At 50.3% G+C, this 21721-nt stretch overlaps 1 protein-coding gene across 1 annotated transcript in view; it reads right to left on the reverse strand.

Moving 5' to 3' along the window:
* Positions 1–682: 682 nt before the first annotated feature.
* The window catches only part of BICDL1 (BICD family like cargo adaptor 1), a 94442-nt gene continuing 73403 nt past the window's right edge, over positions 683–21721 (reverse strand). Inside the window, 6 exon segments of the mRNA XM_079151344.1 lie at positions 683–2198; positions 5020–5140; positions 11822–11952; positions 16435–16578; positions 17841–18059; positions 18635–18814. Of these exon segments, the coding sequence (XP_079007470.1) occupies positions 2037–2198; positions 5020–5140; positions 11822–11952; positions 16435–16578; positions 17841–18059; positions 18635–18814 (957 nt within the window). The 3' untranslated portion in view covers positions 683–2036.

Raw genomic sequence — 21721 nt, forward strand, 5'->3', positions numbered from 1 at the left:
ATTTCTGTATTGAAAGTTTCTAATTATGCTTTTTAAAAAAATTACTAAAAAAATAAAGGTTCAAGCTGCCAAATTTTCTTTCAGGGTCTGTTTGCTCTGCTCTGAGTGGGCCTGGCTTCATCCCACCTATTGTGCCCAGCTCTTGTGTTTGGCCTAAGTCTTGTACAGGCCCCTGTCAAGGCCCTGGGACATTTTAAGAAGCCAAGTCCACTTTCTCCAGGAGCAGTTGGTCCAGGGTCGAGTTTCCCCTCCAGATCGACGCATTGGCTGGGAGCACACGTGGGTAGATGCCAGGGGAAGTTCCATGTTTATTCTCCACGTGCCAGAAGGACGCAGTGGCAGCTTTTGCCTGGAGTAATTTCTGGCTGGATGTTTTCTGCCAAGCTCCAGGGCCCTCTTCTCAGCCTGGGGAGCAGTGCTGGCAAGTCTGCCTTGAAGTCTGCACACTAGTGCCCGCAGGGAGCCCTGCCTGATGGAAGAGGTTCAGGGTAGGATGCTGGCTGCCCCCCTCCAGGAAAGGTGCCCCTTCCTGGTCCAATCCATTGGATACCAAAGGACAGGAGGTGACCTCCCAGGTGTGGGCCCAACTATTGCTACTCTTCAGCAGCCAGTGGTTCTGACGTGCAAGCCACATTTGGACCAAATGACCCTTCCATATACCCAGGCCCGAGGCAGAAAGCTCTGTAGAAACTCATTTTATTCTTATTCAGACTATTTTCAAAAGAAGCAGTGGTGCAGTTTTTCTAAAAATATGCCTTTATAGATTTATATATATATGTATATTATAAAATCCATACATGTATTTACATGATTGCTACATACAAAATTACAGCACTGTGGTATGTACATATCTGTAGGTACATTCTTTCCGCTCATCCCTGCTGTGCTTTTCCCCTGGGAGGGAGGGAGACTGAGTCAGTGGTCAGCAGCCTGAGGGCAGGCTGGGCCCGAGAGCCTCGAGTTAGGGCCTCAGCAGAGACGGTGGGCGGCTGCGGTGGAGGGCGCAGAAGCAGCAGGTTCAGGCCGTGGCCCTCTGCAGGCCTGGTGGGCAGTATACGGAGGCTCCCCGCAGCCTCCCTTTATACACCCATGGTGTCAGTGCTGCCTTGGAGGAGGGGGTGGCTGGCCATACCCCTCTGAGGACATTCTGTGGCCTGGACTTGCTCAACTGGGCCAAGAAATTCTATCTGAGGGGCGAGGGGGCCATGGAAGAAAGATGAGCCCTCTCTCAGCCCTGGGCCTTCCACAAAGAAGAGAGGACTGGACCCTAACACCTGTCGCCAACCAGCAACAATGCTGCCTGGCTCAGGCCTTGCTAAGGGTAAAGGACTACTCTGGAGAAGGCCTTGGAAGAGTGTTGGTGGTGGCCAGGGGACAGAGCCCTCCCTTCCTCCCTGGGGCTTCAAATGGCCCTAGTCGAGCTTGGGTACACCCCAGCTCGTAGACTCCTCGGCCACAGGCTGGGCCTCCTGCCTGCGGAGGGGCCCCAGCAGAGGTGCATGCACATGGGTAAGGGGCCGCACCTCCCCTTACTCTGGGCCAGTGGCAGGAATGGAGGCACAGGCCTGGGCCTGCTGCCCTGCAGGACTCGGCAGACCCCTGAGGCTCACGCCTTCCAAGGCATGCGGACAAGGGCCTCCGTTTCTAAAACTGAGGAGGCAGCAGTGTCTGCAGGTGAGCTGTGAGCAGGTGGGTCTGAGCAGCAGAGCCCAACCAACGGCTGCGCTGGGAGATGCCTGAGCCCTGCTCGATAATGGGATCCTGGGAAGCCCAGGCTTGGGCTTGGCCCTGGCCCCACTGTGGGGACTGGTTCCTGCCCATCCCTTGGTCTAGAGCAGCTTTCAGAGGCCAAGAAGGCCCCTGCCTCTTGGTCTGTCCACACTGACAAAAGGGAGTGGGATCTCTGGGACCTACTGGGCCCCAGTGTGGGCGGCAGGGCGGCTGCCCAGCCAGGCCCCAGGGGAGGGAGGCCCTTGCTCACACCGCCTTTTAGCTGTCTCCAGTCTGCCCACCCTTGGTGGCTGACTCCTCCCAACTTAAATCTTCCTGAAGAATGAGAAGAGCCGTTTGCCTTCAGTGGTGCTGGGCTCATCGCCTCGGCCTGCACCGTGGCCCCTGGAGAAGGCAGCAGCAGGCTGGCTCCGTTCCTTCAGGTGCGTGTCCATCAGCTGCCGGTCAATGACCCTGTGCATGTCATCCTGCAGAGGGGGCAGAGTGGACAGGGCTGAGCACCAGCTCTTGCCTGGACCTGGGGGTGAGCAGGGAGGAGGCGAATGTTGGGGGATGAGATGAGGATGAGGGATGAGGGGTGAGGCGAGAGCAGCAGCGGCCGGGGCTGCCCAACCAAGAGCGCAGCGAGTGGGCAGAGGCCAGGGTGCACACGCAGCCCCCAGTGCTGTCTCCTCAGGACTTCAGCTGGCTTCTTGCCAGTGTCCTTATGCCACTCCCTCGGCTGACAGCTCAGCTGCTGTCACAAAAGGCCACCAGAGAGCCAGGCCGCCCTCACAGCAGGGGCGACCAGCACTCTCTTGCCTCCTGATCTCTAGAGCTGTCTGGTTCCTTGGCCCTGTCAGAAGGCCCAGGGTGACCTTAGTGTGCCAGCTCTCCAGCTTCCGGGGGCTTCTCCTGCCATTCCCTCCACCTTCAAATCTGCAGCCTGGGCTGTTGATGCCCGTACTCCTGGCAGTCCCAGGGGGCGCGGGAGGAAACAGTCCTCATCCCCGCCCCACAAGCGCCCTGTGCGGCACGGGCCATGAAGCTTACGGCCTTCGGGGCTGTCTGTGCCAACTCTGGAGTATTTCCATTGGCTTCTTCCCTAGGGTAAGACCGTATCCCCTCTAACTTGCTGGCTGCCCAGAAACTGCACCCTGCCCAGCCTACGGAGCAGCATCTCACCCCACAGAGGCTTCTGCACAGACTTCACTCTTTCCACTCTAACTGACAGATTCTGATTCTGTGTAAGAGGCCATCTGACAAAAGGGCTCTTGTCACTCACAGTCTGTGAACTGCTGGTAAGATACATCAGTGGTCCCCTGCGCACGTCGCTGGCAGTAGTTTAACGAGAACCTTGGTTCCTTCAGCCTGGAACCCAGCAGCAGGCTCTGGATGAGCCTTTGGCCAAACTCCGCGGTGAGCTGGCCACTTCTCTGAAGCTTGGGCAGGAAGCTGGGATGTCTGAGCCCCCTGCCTGACCAGTGTGACCCTCACCTGTCTCACCCCCGCTTCCACTTGTAGGTGTCATTCAAATGTCTTTGCAGGGTTCAGGGTGAAAGGAAGGTACCTTCCTGTCCTGTCACCAGGAGGGTGACCTCACCCTCCCTGGCTCATGATCTGCACCCTGGCCTTCCTCTATCCCATGCTCCTCAATCCTTCCTGGCACCTGTCCTCCTCGCCCCCCGCCCACTCCCCCATTCTACTCAGGTCTGATGCTGTGCCAAGTATTCGCCAGCACATGGCTCCTACCTCCAGGTCCCAGTGCAGCTTCCTCAACACAGCCCCCTGTTTTTTAATTTTTTTTTTTTTTTTTTTTTTTTTGGTACCAGGGATTGAGCCCAGGGTGCTTAACCACTGAGCTATATCCCCTACCCTGATGGTGGCCTCCAATTTGCCATCCTCCTGCCTCAGCCACCCAAGTGGCTGGGATTACAGGCGTGTGTGTTTTTAAATACAACACAGGAATGTTAATGGGTCCCTTAAAAGAGAATCCTCTCAAAGCTACCAAAGTTTTCTGGCAAATCCATTGCAAACTGCACTTTTATACTCTAGACACCCAAAACTAATGCCATGAAACGTATCTTTGGAACTTCACAGACACTCGCGTGCTGCTCATAATCCCATGTCTGCTGTCATTTCTGGAGGCAAAACAAGCCAGCTACAAGGTGGTGGCACTGAGAAACCAGGTCAGCCTATCAGAGAAGGCCACCCTGTCACTGCTGGCCACATGCTGAGGAGCTTGCTGAACACGATGTGATGATGGAGGGAGGCTGGGGCTCGAGGACACATCACACTGCACAGAGATGATGCCAGGCTCTGGCACACACAACACGGTGGGCCACAAGGGGAGGTGGCAGGGCAGGACGGCAATGGCAGTGTGGAAAGGGAGGGTGGACAGAGGGCTCAGGCTCACCTCGAAGGCAGGAGGGGTGTACAACTAAAGCTGTTGATACGGGAACTGAGAAAGGCCACTAGATCAGAAACCAAAGGAGCCAGATAGTAAAAAGCCCTGAGGAAGCAAACTGCAGCCAGGAGAGAAGAGAGAGAACAGTGGCGGTAAGCCGGGGCCTGGCCAGCTGACAGCTGGACAGGAGCCAAGGAGCCAGTGACCAGCACTCTGGAGCCAGGATTAAGGCTGCCAGCCCCACAGGACCTGAGAGGAATGGTCACTGCTAACCTGCCCTCCACAGAGGGGCTCGCTCACAGGTAGCTTTTCATCAGTCTAGCGGGGATTTCTTGAGGAGAGACATCAGTGGCTACACCCACATCCTGATATCATGCTACCCAAGGTCACCAATGCAAAGCCAGTCACAGGCTGGGCCCGCAGGGAGCTGCACTGCACCCTGAGAACGGTGGTCCTAGAGATGGACACGCTGATCCATTTTTCCCAGTGCAGCACATGCTCTTTGGGAAAGGGAAGCTGCAGGCCTCTGAGGACCACAGCTGTCCCAGGGTTGCTGCGCTGCAAGCAGCTGTGAATTTTCACTTGATCACGTGGGGTTCCCAGCCCCTGCATGTTAACAGGATTTCTTTCTCTAATTTAAACCATGCCCAAATGACCAGCTGAAGTAGGGCCTCAATCCAAGTCTGGAGGGCACTGCAGCAGCAGCCTGGGGTTTGCCACTCCCAAAAGCACTCTCAGGCATTATCCCCAGGAAATGGGTGCACAGGAACTCTGGATTTCTTCAGGTAAAGACAGGTACTGTTCACCCAGTTGCGTGGGACCCTATGTAGCAAACGTCTACTCTGCCGGGTTCAAAGACCCTCCTGGAATCTTCTTTTGCCCTGGGCCTCAGGGTTTTTTACCTGCCAAGCCTCAAGCTGCTGGGAGAGGTTCAGTTTCTGCTGAATGGCATCCAGCAGCTGGCTGTTCAGAGACATCATGTCCATCTTGCACTTGGCAAGTTCTAGCTCCACGGCATTCTTCCTGAAAACAGACAACCAAGAGTGAGCACACCAACACCCTGTGCTGGGGGACTTGGAGCCCACAGGGTTAAGGAAACAGGCTCTGACCCCAAACTCACAACAGAGAATAACCATAACTATGGTTAGTCTGCAATATGCCTTCCCACATATTCTCTCAGTTATAACCAACCTACAGGGGAAGGGATTATTTGCCATCTCCATTTCACAGATGGAGAAACAAAGGTTCAAAGTAGTTGAGAAGATGATACTTATGTGAGGACTGGAGCCCAGAGGGAAGCAAAGGCCTCGCACAACACAGAGGAGCTACTCATCTGTGCCTCACAAGGCCAGGGCTCCCTGGAGGTTGGGACCTTGTCCTCCTGGCATAGAGAGAGGGTCTCCCTTTAACTAGTTACTTTCTTTAAGGGAACTGTCCCAAAGTTCTGGACGTGTGTGATGGCAGCCACACAACAGCACTCATCAGAGCTTCGTATCTGACAGTGGGAACTGGTAAAAATCAGGTGATGGAACACAGTCACCAGTAAGAACTATGGCGTAGAGTACTTATGGGCAATTCATGATGCTGCTCCGTGGAAAAAAGATCAGAAAACATTAGTTTTGTGAACTAAAAATCGCCAGTCTGTTGGAGGTTGTACACAGCCCTTGCTGGTTATACGGGTGATAATTACTGATGGTTAACTCCCACAGACTTTTGCATTTTCGCATTTCCCATATTTCATGTGTTACTTTGTTTCCCTTGCTCAATATTCCTAATTTACAGCTGTTAAATGCTGGAAGAAATTAACCTTGGGGGTGGGTGGGGATGGGAATAAAAAGCAGGAGGGAGCAGCCTCTGCAGAGGCGGTCCTGACTGCCCAGCCATCGGAACGTGCTTCATTTGGCTCTTGCCACGTCAACCACTCCCTCAAGTCCTCGAAATGGCAAAGCTCAGTGTCCTTGTTGCACACGCCACGACCACTGCACCACGGCGCACCGCCCAAGGACAGCTAGAGGATCCGCCTGCAGAGATCGACTGCCTGCTCCGGCCTCGAAACACTGTCTGCTCCAATGGAAGCCGGAAGGAGGAGCAGGTGGGTCCCATTTAAGGCCACCGCGGTGACCAGCACTTCCTCTCTGGCCTTCACGCCACCGAACAATTAGTCACCTATCCCAACACCCAGCCACCCGCCTTCCCTGGAGACGCGGCTTCCGAGGACTGTGCGCCAGCCAGCCCCGCCCACTGCGGCTGCGGACAGCCCGGATAGGACCTGAGCCTGTCCAATGGGCGTGGAGCTCAGAGGCAGCAGGCTGCCTCCGTCACGCCCACTGCCATTGGCTGGCGGCGAACAGTGGAAATCCTCGCGTGGAGCCCGTTGCCATGGACGCCGGCCCGTGCCGCAGTCCCAGCAAGGACGTCAGAGCACACCGCAGGCTGGCTGGGCTGGAAGGAGGTGGAGACGACCTCACGAGCTTCCGCCGGCAGGTGGCACCGTGTGCAGCCGGAGCCCCCAGGAATGTGCTGACTAATGTCGCTGGCGGGGCCAGATTGCCAGTGGTGCGCCCCTAGCGGGGGTCTTCTGACCTCAGGAGCCCCGAAGACCTGCACCCCCTGAAGGTTTGCTCACTGTGGAATCAGTACTTGTCATTCATGAGAAGCCCCAGACCCGGAGAGCACAGCTAAAGGAGTCGCCGATCAATATATTAACCATTTTTTAAAGAGGAACGTTTCCAAGTACTAGAATTCCTCGCTTAGATGAGACCACTAGCCGGGCGCCGTGGCGCTAGCTGTAATCCCAGCGGCTGGGATCACAGGTTTGAAGCCAGCCTCAGCAGTTTAGCGAGACAGTAACCAACGTAGTGAGACCTTATTTCAAAAATAAAAAAATAAAAAGGGCTGGGAATGTGGCCCGGTGGTTATGCGCCCCTGGGTTCAATCCTGGTACCAAACAAAGCAAAAAACCCATTAAGTCACTCTTTGTTTTTGTAAGGCAGATTGCTAGCCCAAGGTTTACTTTTGTTTTTAGGCAGGGCCTTTCATCTGTGGGGAGATAAAATTATTTTAACTTTCCTGACACTCAGCTGTCGTACAGGATAAGGTACACTTTAAGGTTCCTACAGCCCAGTAGGAAAGAGAAGTTATTTTTCGTAGGGACTCTCACCTCAGAGTACACATTAAACTCACCGAGTAAAGTAACCCCGACTACAGGGATTAGGACTTAATTGTTCCGGGAGGGCCACCCTGGTACTTGCAGGAGTTCCCCCAGATTATTCTAATGTGCAGCCAGCATGGAGGAGAATCAGAGATAATGTATACAAAAGTATTTTGCAAAATGAGGTGCGGGTTCCACTTTAACTGATCCCTTATGCCCGTTGTTTCAATTCTAATACTGAGATTTTCATTTCCAAGGAAGAGAAAAAGACCCCCGCCCCTTACAGTGATCTACCACCTTCCTTACCCAGCTAAGCCCTGTTCTACAGGGGTCCAGGAGAACAGGGTCCTCACTCCAGAGTTCTCCCTTTGAAGGGGACACACCTAGGAAGGAAGGTTTGCAAATCTAGTCAGACTGGGGCATATTAGCTGGGCCTCCCCTAATAGCAGGCAAGGGCATGGACTGCAAGAGTTGGCAGCCACCTCTCTCTCAGCAGAGCTAGTTTCCATTCTCTCTCTCTCTCTCTCTTTTTTCTTTAAAGGAAGAGGGACTAGACAACCTTTATGTCGTTTTATCTCCCAGCTTCATGCTGATGGCAGAATATGGTCAGAACTTCATGTTCAGCCTCTTCTCTATTCTGCTGAGAGGATGAACAACTTGTCTGTATTATTAACTTCATCCTGCTTTTCATTCCCAATGGGCTTTCACAATTAGCATCTTAATTTTACTGTTTTTATTCCCTCATTCTTGTTAGATATGGAAAATGAAAAACTCAAGATAGTGCGGCCTGGGAGACGGGAGTGAAAGAGAGCCATACATTTGATAGCTTTCATCTCTTTCAAGATAAATCCTTTTCAAATGCTGACAGGTGGGGACAAAGTGTTTCATCAAACCTAGATTGATAGTCTCTAGGAAACACTCAGCTCTTCCAAGATAAAGCCTCTCCAGGTGCTAGCCACTGACCCCCAACCCCCAAACCCAAATTCCTGAGTGCCCACACCGATATACTCACTAAATCAACTCTCAGTATAGCCTACATAAGCCCGAACTTCTCCTCTGGCCAGTGGCTCATTTTCCACAGGAGAGTGGGTCCATCGGAGGTGTACTCCTGTTCCTGAGTAAAGGCTGAGATGATCTGTGAAGTTTGTGTCCAGTCCAGTCCTTTTGTGCTAACAGTTCAAACAAGTTTGCCCTTTGCTATTCATAAAGGTACGTTCCTCCACTTTCTATCACACTGCCATTCACGTATCCATTACTGGGAATCCAAGGAACAAATATTCATAAATAGGTATGTGAGCCTCACCAAGAATTTCTAAAATGAACTAAAATTGATAGATAACCTGATACGAGGTTTTGACCAGCTAGACAAGGGAACCCAAAGGTAAATAGAAATGAAGATGAAAATATAAAGACACAGCGGGAGAGGAAAAGTGTGTGAAGAAATGAGAAAGGGGAAGGTTACAGTGTGAGGGATTTTAAAGTCACACACTAACTGTGTGCTGTTTTGTGTTTTTAAAAAAGGCATAGTGCAAAAGCTGGGCACGGTGGTACATGCCTGTAGTAATCCCAGCGACTTGGGAGGCTGAGGCAGGAGGAGTAAGCAGGCCCTAAGTAACTTGGTGAGACCCCGTCTCTAAATAAAATACAAAAAAAGGCTGGGGATGTGGCTCAGTGTTTAAGCACCCCGGGACTCACCACTCAGTTCCAAAAAAAAAAAAAAAAAAAAAAAAAAAAAAAAAAGCCTATAGTTAGAAGTTGTTTCCAAGGAGCTCACTCCGGACTCCTGAATCAGGAGACCTGAAGGTGGAGGCTAGTGAGTCTCTACTGGTTGTGACCGTCTCCCTACCTGTAAGGTAGGGATTAAAAGGTTTTTACATCTTCCTGAGGCTGGGAGGATGAAAGGATATCATGTTGTGTGAACAAGACAGAGATGTACAAATGTGGCTATTAAGCTTGCTCTCTCTCTCTCTCTCTCACACACACACACACACGTTGTTGACTGACCTTTATTCATTTACTTATATGCAGTGTTGAATAATCAAACCCAGTGCCTCACCTGTGCGAGGCAAGCCTCTACCACTGAGCTACAACCCAAAACCAGTGAATACGTTTTTGGCAACTTTATTTTTATTTTTTTAGTTGCAGATGGACACAATACCTTTATTTCAGTTATTTCTATGTGGTGCTGAGGATGGAACCCCGTGCCTCACACATGCCAGGCAAGCGCTCTACCACTGAGCTACGTCCCCAGGCCCCATTTTTGGTAACTTTTATAGCCTCGCAGGAGCTCAGTGAAGAGGGAAGATGGAGCCCACAATAAATAATTCACAGGGAGATGGGGAATATGTAAAGATGGCTTGCGACCGGCTATGGAAGATATTTCTACAAGACAGCTCCCCAAGAAATACCGAGGAACAGCACGGCTCAGGAGGAGGGCGGGGAACCTGGCCAAAGGCAAACCCTCCCAGAGCACCCTTCCCTCAGAACAATGGGCCTTCAAGGACAGTGGCAAGTACTGAATGCTGGGCCCTAAGCTTTGACGTCCCCATCGCAAATTAGCCCTAAATGGAGGCACAGCAAATATCAACTCTGGGAAACAATAGACCCCACAGAAAGAACAGCAATGGGCAAGATCAGAGAGTACTTGTCCCTGGGATCTGTACTCTTCTCTCCCAGACAATGAGTTTCAACCTTTTTACAACCACCCTCCTAAATTAAAGTTTTAACCTGTACAACTAGCCCCTGACGTCAAAACTGCACATACATGGCTTCCAATGATTACATCGTTGTACCCTATAAAACCAAAATCCCCTCTGTAACTGACAGCCATTTTTTCATCTGGAAAATGGGCCCCATCAACACCCAAGCCTGGAAAGGAATAAAGGCTTCTTTGAATCCATTGAGATGTGCCTCCTGTCCTTTCACACTTATGGTCTGTGCCTATGTATTTCCAAGTTTTTGAATATAAGAGAATGCATTTATACATTTCTTCTCTGTAAAAGAAAACCCAAAACACTATTTAAAAAAAAAATGATTGGTTTATCAGAAACAGGGAAGACAGAAGAAACTGATAAATGACACTATGGGATGCAATCGAACCCAGAATGTAGAAAAACAGACAAATTATCCCATTTTTCAATAAATGCAATATGAAAAAGAAAAAAAATAGGGATGGAGAAGTATTATAGACTTTTGGGACCTACCAAGTAAAAGGAATATCTGGAATCTGGAGTTCAGATTCTACTTTTTTTTTTTTTTTTGGGTACTGGGGATTAAATTCCTGGGCACTTGGTCACTGAGCCACATCCCCAGCCCTATTTTGTATTTTACTTAGAGACAGGGTCTCACTGAGTTGCTTGGTGAGCCTTGCTCTTGCTGAGGCTGGCTTTGAACTCATGATCCTCCTGCCTCAGCTTCCCAAACCAACTGGGATTATAGGTGTGCACCACTGTGCCTGGCCAGATTCTCATAAATTTTAAAAAGGACAGTCAAGGGACAATTGGGTAACTTAAATACTGACTAGATACTAGATGTTAAAAAAAAGAAACAAAACTGTTCTTTTTTTTTGATAATAGGGATTGAAACTCAGGGGTGCCCAACCACTAAGCCCCGGCCCCAGCCCTTTTTACATTTTATTTTGAGCTGGGGGTCTAAGTTACTTAGGGCCTTGCTAAATTGCTGAGGCTAGCTTGGAACCTGCAATACCCCTGTGTCTCTGGTATTACAGGCATGTGCCACTGTGACTGGTGAAACTGTTTTCAATTTCACCATATTGTGGTTATGTGTTTTAAGGAGAGACTTTCTGGTAGAAACATATACTGAAGTGTTCATGGATGAGATGACTCGATATCTTGTGATTTGCTTTAACAGAATCCTGTGGAGAGATGGAGGAAGCGGGTGGGGACACAGATAGAAGAACTGCAAATTGACTGGTGTTGAAGCTGAGAGATGGACAGATAGGGGTTCCTGTTATGTTCCTTTCTTTTGTGTGTGCTTAAAAATGTCCATAGTAAAAAAGTAAAAAGATGGAGCCAATATATATAATGAAATTGGAAAGCTAACATATAAGTGGAAACAAAAAGCAATGCATGTAGCGTGTCATCCTGCTGTTTTTAAACACACAACTATATAACACACATGCCATACACGCACAGGAAAAGGGTCTGCCACAACACACACCTGACTTTTTTTTTTTTTTTTTTTTTTTTTTTGCTACCAGAGATTGAACCCATGGACACTTAACCACTGAGCCACATCCCCAGCCCTTTTTGTGTTTTGAGACATAATCTTGCTAAGCTGCTTAGGGCCTCTCTGAGGTGGCTTTGAACCTGCGATCCTACCTCAGCCTCCCGAGTGGCTGGAATTACGCACATGTGCCACCCAACTTTCAACAGTAGTGTCTACCTGGGGAGAACAGGACTGGGGTGAGGGTGGGTGGTACGGAACTCTCACCTTTGTAGTCTTAAATATGACTGGATTTTCAAGACTCAACATGTAATCCAGCGTATATGCTCAATTTTGTAGAAATTAAAAAAAAAGGCATCCCCACTTACTTTGCAATAGCCTCATCCCGGTCCCTGATGGCCTTCTGAAGCTGCTCCTTTGGTTCCTTGTCCTCAGATGTCACTCTGAGTCGGTCCCTCTCCTCTTTCAGTGCAGTCATCTCCACACTCAGCAGTGTCACCTAATAGGAGACCAAAGAAAATGGAGTGTGATAATGCCACTGCTGCTGGTCTGGGTGATTTCCCTTCCAAGAGGGAAAAAGGACCTAGAACCTCCAGGCAGGCCTGGTGTGAGGTGAGCAGACTGGCGGTGCCCTGTTGCCGCCCTGCTCCAAGGTAGGGCCCTTCTCTCTTGAGAAAAGAGCCACAGGCTGGCATATGACCTAGCCTTGCCCGTCACTCCCTGCTTCCTGGGAGTTGAAAGAGGCTGTGCGAGTGGGGGCCATTCCTGAAGCAGCAGGTTGGTTCTGCTGTCCCCTCCCCACGGTTTCCTCCTGTTTGGGAGCCAAGTTCTCCCACTCTTCTTCCGGTTGGTTCTGTAAGCTGTCAGAGTTCATTCTAAAGCAGGCAAAGCTTTTGGTACACACGCCTTAAGCGTGGCAGGGTGGGAGCCCCTTCTTCTAGGCCGATGGGATCAGATATGAATCGGATGCCTGACCCTGCCTTCTTGTAATATATTATACATTTCTCTGACATTTTCCCAAAGAAGGATGGGTTTATTCAGATCTGCCTTTCTTCCATACAGGGACAGATGTCACCTTTCAGCACACTCTTCAGCTTTTCAAGTCTTGGGTCTAATCATCAGATAGAGTGAAACTGAGCAAAATCCCCAGGCCTAAGGCTGAAGATTAAGCTCCCCAGACTGAGAACGCAGGGCTGCCGGCCCTAGGAGTACAGGGAGGGCAGCCACTCTGGGGGAACTCAAGAGGGCGCCGAACAATGAAGTGGGTAGAAAGACGACTTCTCGTTGCCAGGATGGGCCGTGGACTGTGCACTCTGCACTGAGGACAGCCCAAAGCCGCAGCCTTCAGGGGTGGGGTGGGGAGGACAGCTTAGGTGAGCAGGGTCACGGCTCGGGGAAGTACAGGAACAGCTGAGGCTGAGGCGGGCCAGGTGCAGGTGAGACGCCTGGCCTCATGCTAGTCGGGGCAGGTTCTGCAGCCTGGTGGATTAACTCAAGACCCAGAAAGCACCTGGCAGACAGCAGGACCTCTTTAGACCTAATGAGCTCTGACGTGGCCTCCGGTCAGGTGGTCGTTCTGCCGACGGTGTAAGGGGCAGGTAAAACCATATGCTGGACGGAAGAGCCAACATTTAACACGCCTCAGATAGAACTCCAGAACTTTTTACTTTGCCCTGGAAAACCTAGACAAGCCAGAGCCCACCTACCTGCCTTAGGAGAAGGAGCAAGGGCCCTTTCTTTTTGAACCATATATACTTTCCATAAAGATCAGGAAAATAAAAACACCCAAACTATTTCCCACCACCAAGTTGTTCTGCGGATCAAATGAGCTCTAGCTCACCAAGGATCTGGGGTGAGGTTGTGGGTTCTGCTCTCTTCTCCTCCCTGCCAAGGTGGGACCTACTTGTCAATAGCCGTCATGGCTTGTCCACACATGGTCTTAGGTAACATCCGCCTCCAAACCCACTTTTTCCAAATGAGGTGGGTGGCTGCACAATTAAACAGTATCAAAGACAATGCCCTGAGGTCACAAGTGCTCAATCTGCTCTTTCATTTCATGATCACGTGAGCGCTACCTAGGCAGCCTTAGAATACGCAGCTGAACTAGCGGGGGCACTCTGAGAGGAAGGGATTCAGCAGGGTTTCGAGGAGGAAGTGAAACCCGCTCTGGAACCTGAAGGGCGAGTGGGTGGAGGTGGTAAGAGGTGGGAGGGAAAAGTCTTCCGGGCAGGCAGTGAGCTGGAGAGAAGGCCCACGTGTGGGAAAGCCTGAGGAGTGTGCACTGCTGCCCTTTTAGAGCCCATGTTTAGCTGTGTGAACACAAAATGGGTGAGGTGGAGTCAGGAGGGCAGGAGACGGGTGGCCAGTGGGCAGGCACTCTGTTGGCCGTGGGGACCCAAGGCCTTCTATGACCTGAGTATAGAAGCAGGCCAACTACAGGCAAGGGGCACCCTGTTTCCAAGTCACTCTTCAGGAAGGTCATCCATCAGGTGCAGGAGGGCAGACAGACTGGGAAGTGGTGACCACGGACAGCAGCAAACGAATGCAGGTCTCAGAATGGGGCAGGGGTCAGGAGAGCTTGAAGAGGAAGTCACCGCACCTGACAAGGGAAGCTCCAGGATGCTGGGTTCAGCTCCCTTCTGGAGTATCTGGCAGGCCCCCGTCAGGCATGATGGCTGCCCAGTGAGGCTGCCCTGAGTCTCCTACCACCTGGACTGAGCTGCAGGCCCCCTGAAGAACAGGTTTCATATTCTGCAGACTAGTTCTGAGGACCATTCTGCCTCCTGGCAGCTGATCCAGTCCTCAACTGAGGAGGCCTGGGCGAGAGCTGACACCAGGGGAGGAGCTGGGCGATCTTCAGGTCTGCCCAGGGATTCTGCCTCAGATGGGTAACTACCAGTTGGATTAAACTTGGGCTTTCTTTTTTTAAAAAATGTGGTAAGTTTCTGAGGGGGTGGGGCACTACTGGCCACTCACCTTCTAGACCCACACCTGACTTCTAGTTTCCAGGAGGGAAGAGCACTCAGACAAGAAAACAGCAGCTTGGAGGTCAGAGCATTCATCACATGAAGTTTGACCCTGGTCTAGGAGTTGTTGGCTAGAACCTTGGTCCCAGCCAACCTTGTCTGGGTCCTGTTTTCAAAGGGTTGAGATGGCTCCGACTGCCCTGTGACACTGTATGGTCCTAGAGGGCAGGGGCCCTACACAGCCATCTTGTACCTCTCAGAGTCAAGGCACACCACTGGGGGACGAGGAATGTCAGGCCCACTGTGTTGGCCGCCATTCCTAGGTCATTCTGGAACTCGATCTGCACCCCAACTGCTGCTGTTTTGGGATGTCACTGTGACTCCCATGGGACAGTTCTGGTGGATGCAGTGTGGCAGAGAGGCTTTCTGCTTTCAGTATCTGAAGCGATGACCTATAGGAGAAGCCCAGTTCTATACCCCACGTGAGACACGAGTGCAACCACCTGCTGGGTGAGCTACGTGAAGGGAGTCCACGGGAACTGCCTGAACAGGTCATCAGCTGAACTTCTAAGGTAGCTTCCTCAGTGGGATGGCCTCCTAAACGGTTCTGCCTCAGACTCTTGGCAATCTGCTCTTTGCCTGAGATAATGCCTTCTGATGAATTTCTAGTTTTATAATCCTAATAAGCAAACAAAACAAACTCCCACAAAACAATACCAAAGAGCTGATAAGCAAGAGCTTATTAAAAATAAATAAACTGGGTGCAGTGTGTCTGCCCGTAGTCTCCACTACTCAGCAAGCTGAGGCAGGAGGATCCGAGCCCAGGAGCGCAAGGTCAGCCTGGGTGATATAGCAAGTTTCTGTGTCAAAAATTTTTAAAAATTAGAAAAAAAATACGATGAAACAATAAAATAAATAACATTTTAATTAATACAAAGAAGTTTTAGATCCAACTTTGTCTGCACTGGGCAATTCCAGTTTGGAAGATCTGTCCCTACGCGTGAACTGCTCTCCCTGGCCGTAAGACTACATGAGTTTAGGTAAGAGAACGTCTTTGGCTGTCCAGTCCACTCCCAGGGTTTGGCCAGGAATAAACCACAGCTTTAAACAGCATCTTTCTGCCTTTGTTCTCTGGCTCCTCAAAAAGAGAAGAGTGTACTGCAGTGATGGCAGCAGGCGGCCTCCCAACATCTTCACAGGGGACCACACTGGGGCATTACTTGGATGACCCAAGACAGACAGTTAACAGAAATAGAAGTGTAAGAAACACCGAGGTGAGGGCTGGGCTCCGATTCCCCCCCACGGCAACCTCAGGGAGGAGGGAGGGAGGGGGGACCCTTCCGACCACGAAAGGACAGGCTGGAAGGGGCCAGCTGTAAACTGCTGTTTGCTGGTGATCCCTGGCCACCACCCCAAGGAGAACAGAACCTGCACTCGAGCATGGTCAAACCAAGAGCCTCTATTTGTCTCGTAGGACAGGTTTTAGAGGCTCCTTCTGGTTAAGACTGCTCCTAAGTCCTTTAAAAATTTTCAGATCAGACTATAAATGTCTTTGTCCAGTGTTCACAAGAGACGGAATCATGATCAAACAGGAAAGGGACAGCAAAGGCAGCAGACACTTCCCTCACACTGACCAGGCCTCCAGCGGTGACGGCGCGTACACCGAGGCAGCAGCCCCGTGAAGATCAACAGTCCATTTCCCTACCAAGGGCTGCTGGGAAAACCCACAAGGGCCTGGAAGCAGAACTTTCAGCTGCCAGCATCGCCCGTCAGCCTGACTCTGGCTCTGCAGACGTGTCCCTGGAGGAAATGGAGGACCGGCCATTCGCAGTCCTACTAATTATACTCTGGGCTGAATGAGAGGACTGGTTTCTTCTGAGGACGCCCAGTTCACCTCAACTTCGGTCACAGTCCCCTGAGAATTTGATGGAGGAGAGTCAATTCTCAAATAGAAGTGGGGGTAGCTGGGGGTCAGTGCGCATTCCCCACACGAGGCTGAAGATGGGGGTGCTCACCTGACTGTGGAGTTGCTGCAGCTCTTCTAGGCTCTGCCTCAGTTTACCCCTCTCTCCCTCCATGAGCTCCCTCAGGGCTCTCGAGTCCTCACTGGTCTGCCTTATCTGTTCTTCTAAAGAGTCATCTTCAATTCTCCGGGAGCTCTGGCCACAGGAGCAGCAGCCAGAGATCGAGAGTGGAGGGATGGATTGTGAGAAGATGGAGAGGAGACAGAGGTGAGAGGAGAGAGAGATGGTGGGGAGAGAGCAAGAGAGATGGAGAGAGGGGAGGGAGAGAAAGAAAGAGGGCATGAGACAAAGGGGGGAAAAGAAGGGGTTTAGGGAGAGATTCTTGAGTTCATTTCGACGATAGCTAGGCATTCATTTTCACTTCAGGCTTGAGGGAGAGGCGGCTGTGTGTGTGAATGGCACACTTATAGCTCCTGCCTCCCAGTAACCTGGCCTCCATACTACGACATGCCCTGCCAGACACCACCAGGCTTCACCTACCACCTTCCTCTTATTCCCAATATGGACAGAAAGGTAAGTATTCTGCAGGGGGATGAAACCGAGAAGAAATAGTTGCTTAAGAGTTGGGCATGGGGGCTGGGGATATAGCTCAGTTCAAAGAGTGCTTGCCTGTCAAGCACAGGCCCTGGGTTCAATCCCTAGCATCATAAAAAAAGTGTGATGTCTCACCAAGTAGAGAATATCAATAAAGAGATGGCAATGTCTGCAAGGAAAAAAAAAAAGAGTTGGGCATGGGGATGCAGTCAAGGAGAAATCTCATGAAGTTGAGGCGAGGCCAGTCTGCCCAGGACACATGGGACATCCCCACAGGGAGCCACATCTGAAATGCTAAGAGGGCCCTGGCATTGATCTGTCGGCTTTTTGTGTGTGCTCACATTCCACCCCCACCCCCCTGTACTGGGGATTTAACCTAGGAGTGCTTAACCACTGATCTACACCCCAGTTCTTTTTTAAAAGATTTTATTTTGAAACAGGATCTTACAATTGCTGAGGCCTGCCTTGAAGTCTCGATCCCAAGTTGCTGGGATTAGAGGCGTGTGCCACTACGCCCAGCTTTTGTTACACTCCTCTGGCAGGTCTTCTAAGCTTGCCTACCCTTAGCTTATCCCAAACAAGGACCAAAGGGCTACAGAAAAGCAACCTGATGTTTTTACCTGGATCTTATTCCTCTACTCAGTTTCCAAGGAGAGTCCTCAGACTGGAGTTAACTCTACGCTAATGCCTGCAGGACACCTTGGAGCCCCCATTCCTTGGCACTTGGTCCCTCTGTCTGATCACTCATACTCAGGGCTCTCAGTCATAACTAGGGGAAGGAATTCTGACAGCCACTTGACAGACTCTGGTCCTGGGGTTGACATCACCTGCTGCACCTGGCCCGCCCCGCCCCCTCCTCTTACCGTGGGCTCCATGCCGTCCACGATGCTCTGTATCAGCCTCTTCAGTTCGTTGAGGGCAGTGCGTAAGCTGCCGGCTGGCACATCCTTGGCGGACGAGGTTTCTGAAGACTCATCCATGGAGGAGTCCGTGGACACAGCTGAGTCAGCACTGTCATTTCCTCGAAGGTGTGAGCACAGATAGCGAACCTGGCAGTAGGCCTCCCAGAGCTGCAGTCGCAGCTGTGTCACAAAGAGATATTCTTGACTATGGACTCCAGAGGATCCTGGCCATCTTTGTCTAGTATCTGAACCCAAAGGACACCAGTTCTAGGAGAAAAGGTTTTGGTTTCTAAACTTATCTGTCCCAAGAAACACTCATCTTGGGCCAGTACACCTACCCAGACTGCCAACTCTCACCTGCCCTGCTCTCCAGCCCCTCCCATCGCCACTTCTTTGTTATATAATTGGTTCTTAGTTGGAGTCAGGAAGTGACGGGGAATGAGAGATTACAGGAAGGATGGAAAACTGAAAAGCAGCATGGAGTAAGGCTACAAGCATTTCCTCAGATATGGGGTGAGACCAAATAGGATGTGCCTGTGCCTCTGACGCTGTCCTCTGGAAGCTCCGCTCCAGGCCTCAATGGACAAGGTGTGTGGGACCTGGAGGGCTGGGGACAGACTTCAGTCAGGGCCTGCCTCACACTGCTCTGGCCTGCCGGCCTAGGGGCCCTCACCAAGCGACAGCAGGGTGCTAGGGAGGACAATGGCCCTGAGAGCTTGGGACCACCTCACATGCTGGCGAAGGGATGTCAGCACCTGCTCTCTCTCCTGCTCCAACTCCTCGGCCTCCATGCTCTGCTCTATCTCTGACAGGAGGGATGCGCTGGTGGCTGCGGAGCTCTGCAGACTCCTCTCCTCAGTGAGCTCCTCCACCTTCACCTGCAGCTGCCGGCAGGAGAGCCGCACCTCCTGCAGCTCCAGTTGGCTCTGGTGCAGCTTTCAGGGAGAGAGTACAGGTTAGGTTCATCCCAACCGAACCGAGCCGGCGAGAAGTGCCTGAGCCTGCCAGCGCCTCTAGAACCAACCCACAGAAAAACACGAAGGTATGGAGTGGAGCAGACTGCACCCGGAGCATGTCAGCCAGATCCAGAGCTGGGAAACGCCACGGCACAAAGAGCCCCAATTCCTCAACGGAAAAAAAAGGCAAGGGAGGAAACTAGAGATTTAAGAAGACTCAGGGGACTCGTCAACCAAATGCAATGCGTGGGCCTGTTTTAGGTTGTATCTTGATTCAAACAAAAAATGTAAAAAAAACATGACATTTATAGGACAACTGAAAATTTGAACATTCATTGGGTTTTTGATACGGGCATACTGTTAATTTTTTAAGGTATATAGTATTGTGGTTATATTTTTAAAAGTTCTTTTAGAGATACTTAAAAAAGCATTACATGTAATTATGTTAATTGCATATTAACAATACTTTTTAATGTTTTATTGTTTTAAAAATAAAAATTCAGTGAAAGGAGTATTGTCAAAAGACAAAAAATCATAATTTACAGTTTAAAGCTCTTTATTGGCTTTATTCCACATATATATATATATATATATATTTTTTTTTTTTTTTTTTTTTTTTGCGGTACTGGGGATCGAAGTCAGGGCCTTGTGCTTGTGAGGCAAGCACTCTACCAACTGAGCTATCTCCCCAGCCCCCTTTTTTATAACATTAAAAAATTTTTTTTCAGTTGTTGATGGACATTTGTTTTATTTATTTATTTATAATGGGGTGCTGAGAATCAAACCCAGTGCCAGGCAAGTGCCCTACCACTGAGGCACAACCCCAGCCTCATTCGCTGACTTTATTCTTGATTCTAGAATCAGGTAACACTTCACTCTGTAAAACAGAGTAAGTGTTCTTTGAAATATCTTTTATTTACAGCTGTACTTATTAAAATTCTGGGACTTACTTCCAAATAAAACAAAAGAAGTGGGTATTATGAAGATGGGCAGGCCTGGCACGAGTGCGGGCTGGCAGGGCGGGCAGTGAAGCATGTGGAGCTGCCCCGCGCTACTCCGCTGCTGAGTCTGCGTGGAACCCTCCATAAGGAAAAGCTCACACGCCTCCTGAGCATGCCACGTGGGGCTGTGGTGGGGCTCGGTGGCAGAGCGCTTGCCTGGCACAGGTGAGGCAGGGGTTCCATCCTCAGCACCACATTAAAAAAAAAGTGTTGAAGGCGTGGAACAATCAGAACTCTCACTGCTGGTGGGAGTGGAAAATGCAGACACACTTTGGAAAAGTGCCTGGTGGTCTCTGTGATCCAGTAACTCCACTCTTGGTTGCACACCCCCCAAATATAAAATGAGCACAGAAGACATGCACAGAATATCACAACAGTCATGCCTGGTAAAATGCTAGTAAACGGAATGGGTAAATTGTATGTTCAGAGGCTGGAATACCATATAGCAATAAAAAAGAATAGGCTGCTACTATATACCACAATATGGCTCGATTTTATAGAAATGCTTGTGCAAAAACCAGGCATAAAAAGTACATGATGTATAATTCTGTCATTAAGAAGTTTCCATACTTAGGGCTGGGGTTGTGGCTCAGTGGTGGAGTGCTTGCCTGGCACATGTGAGGCACTGGGTTCAATCCTCAGCACCACATTAAATAAACAAACAAACAAATAAATAGGGATTGACACCTACAGCTAAAAAAAAAAAAGTTTCCAAACTTCACTGAGATAGACTGAAGTTGAACTAAAGGCTGGCTTTTGAGGAAGGGGCAGGGTTATTGCTTGCAGGGAGTTGGTAATGTTTTCTATCTTGACCCAGGAATGGGGAGGGGGTTACCAAATGTACATATTTGTAAAAATTTGCTTGACTATCTACTCAAGGGTTTGTACACTTTACTATGTGAACAATATATTTTCAAGAAAAAATTAAGAGAATAAGGGGTAGCTTGGAGAGGAGCAGGGGTGGGACTTGGAATAACATGTGGGCCATGATGCCAAACGCTTTACTGTACTTCCATGGGAACAGCAGTGTCTCTGCTTTCAGCGTCACACCCGACCACTGCAGAGAGGCCCTGGAGCAGAGGCCCATCGGCCTCATTCCTGTAGCCACAGGTGCTGAGCCACAGGGGAAGAGGGCTTTCCCAACACTGCTGGTGGAGACTCCCAGGCGGGCTCTTCCCCTCTCCACACACCCTCCCTGCTGGCCTCCAACAGACCAGCAGATCCTTCAGTCTGCCTTAAGGATCTCTGAAGTGAAGCCCATGGTTCTAGTTCTAACACTATGAGCAGAAATGTAGATGACCTCAGTCTAACATACGCCCTGCATCCTGTACTGTAAGCAGTTTGCCCTTTCTTGGTCCTTTCCTTTTTTTGCACTGGGGTCTGAACTCAGGGCCTTGTGTATGCCAGGCAAGTGCTCTACCACTGATCTACATTTCCAATCCTTTTTATTTTTTTGAGACAGGGTCTTGAAGGTCCAAGGCTGGCCTTGAACTTAATGATGCTCCTGCCTCAGTTTCCAAGTAGCTGGGTTTACGGGTGTGCCTCACTGTGTCTGGTTTTTTTTTTTTTTTGGTCCTTTCTGAAGACTGGAAAGAGTTAATAATTACTTCGAGATGTTACTTTTCAAATAGCTTCCATTCTGCAAGCCAAATATTAGGTATGTAGCCTCTGACTTTTCCCACACATTGCTTTTTGATTTGTAAAGTATCTCAGAGATTTTCCCGTAAGCCTACATTTTTAGAGCTGACAGGGCCACAGAGATCAATGAATCCAAGCATCTCAGGCTCCTGACGATGAAACGGGGCTCAGAGACGGGGAGGGATGCCAGATGAGGGAGGAAGCAGCAATGCAGGGGTCACGGCTCCTCCTCCCTCCCCGCCATTAC

Source organism: Sciurus vulgaris, assembly GCF_902686455.1.
Source record: "Sciurus vulgaris genome assembly, chromosome: 8".
Classification (NCBI taxonomy): Eukaryota; Metazoa; Chordata; class Mammalia; order Rodentia; family Sciuridae; genus Sciurus; species Sciurus vulgaris.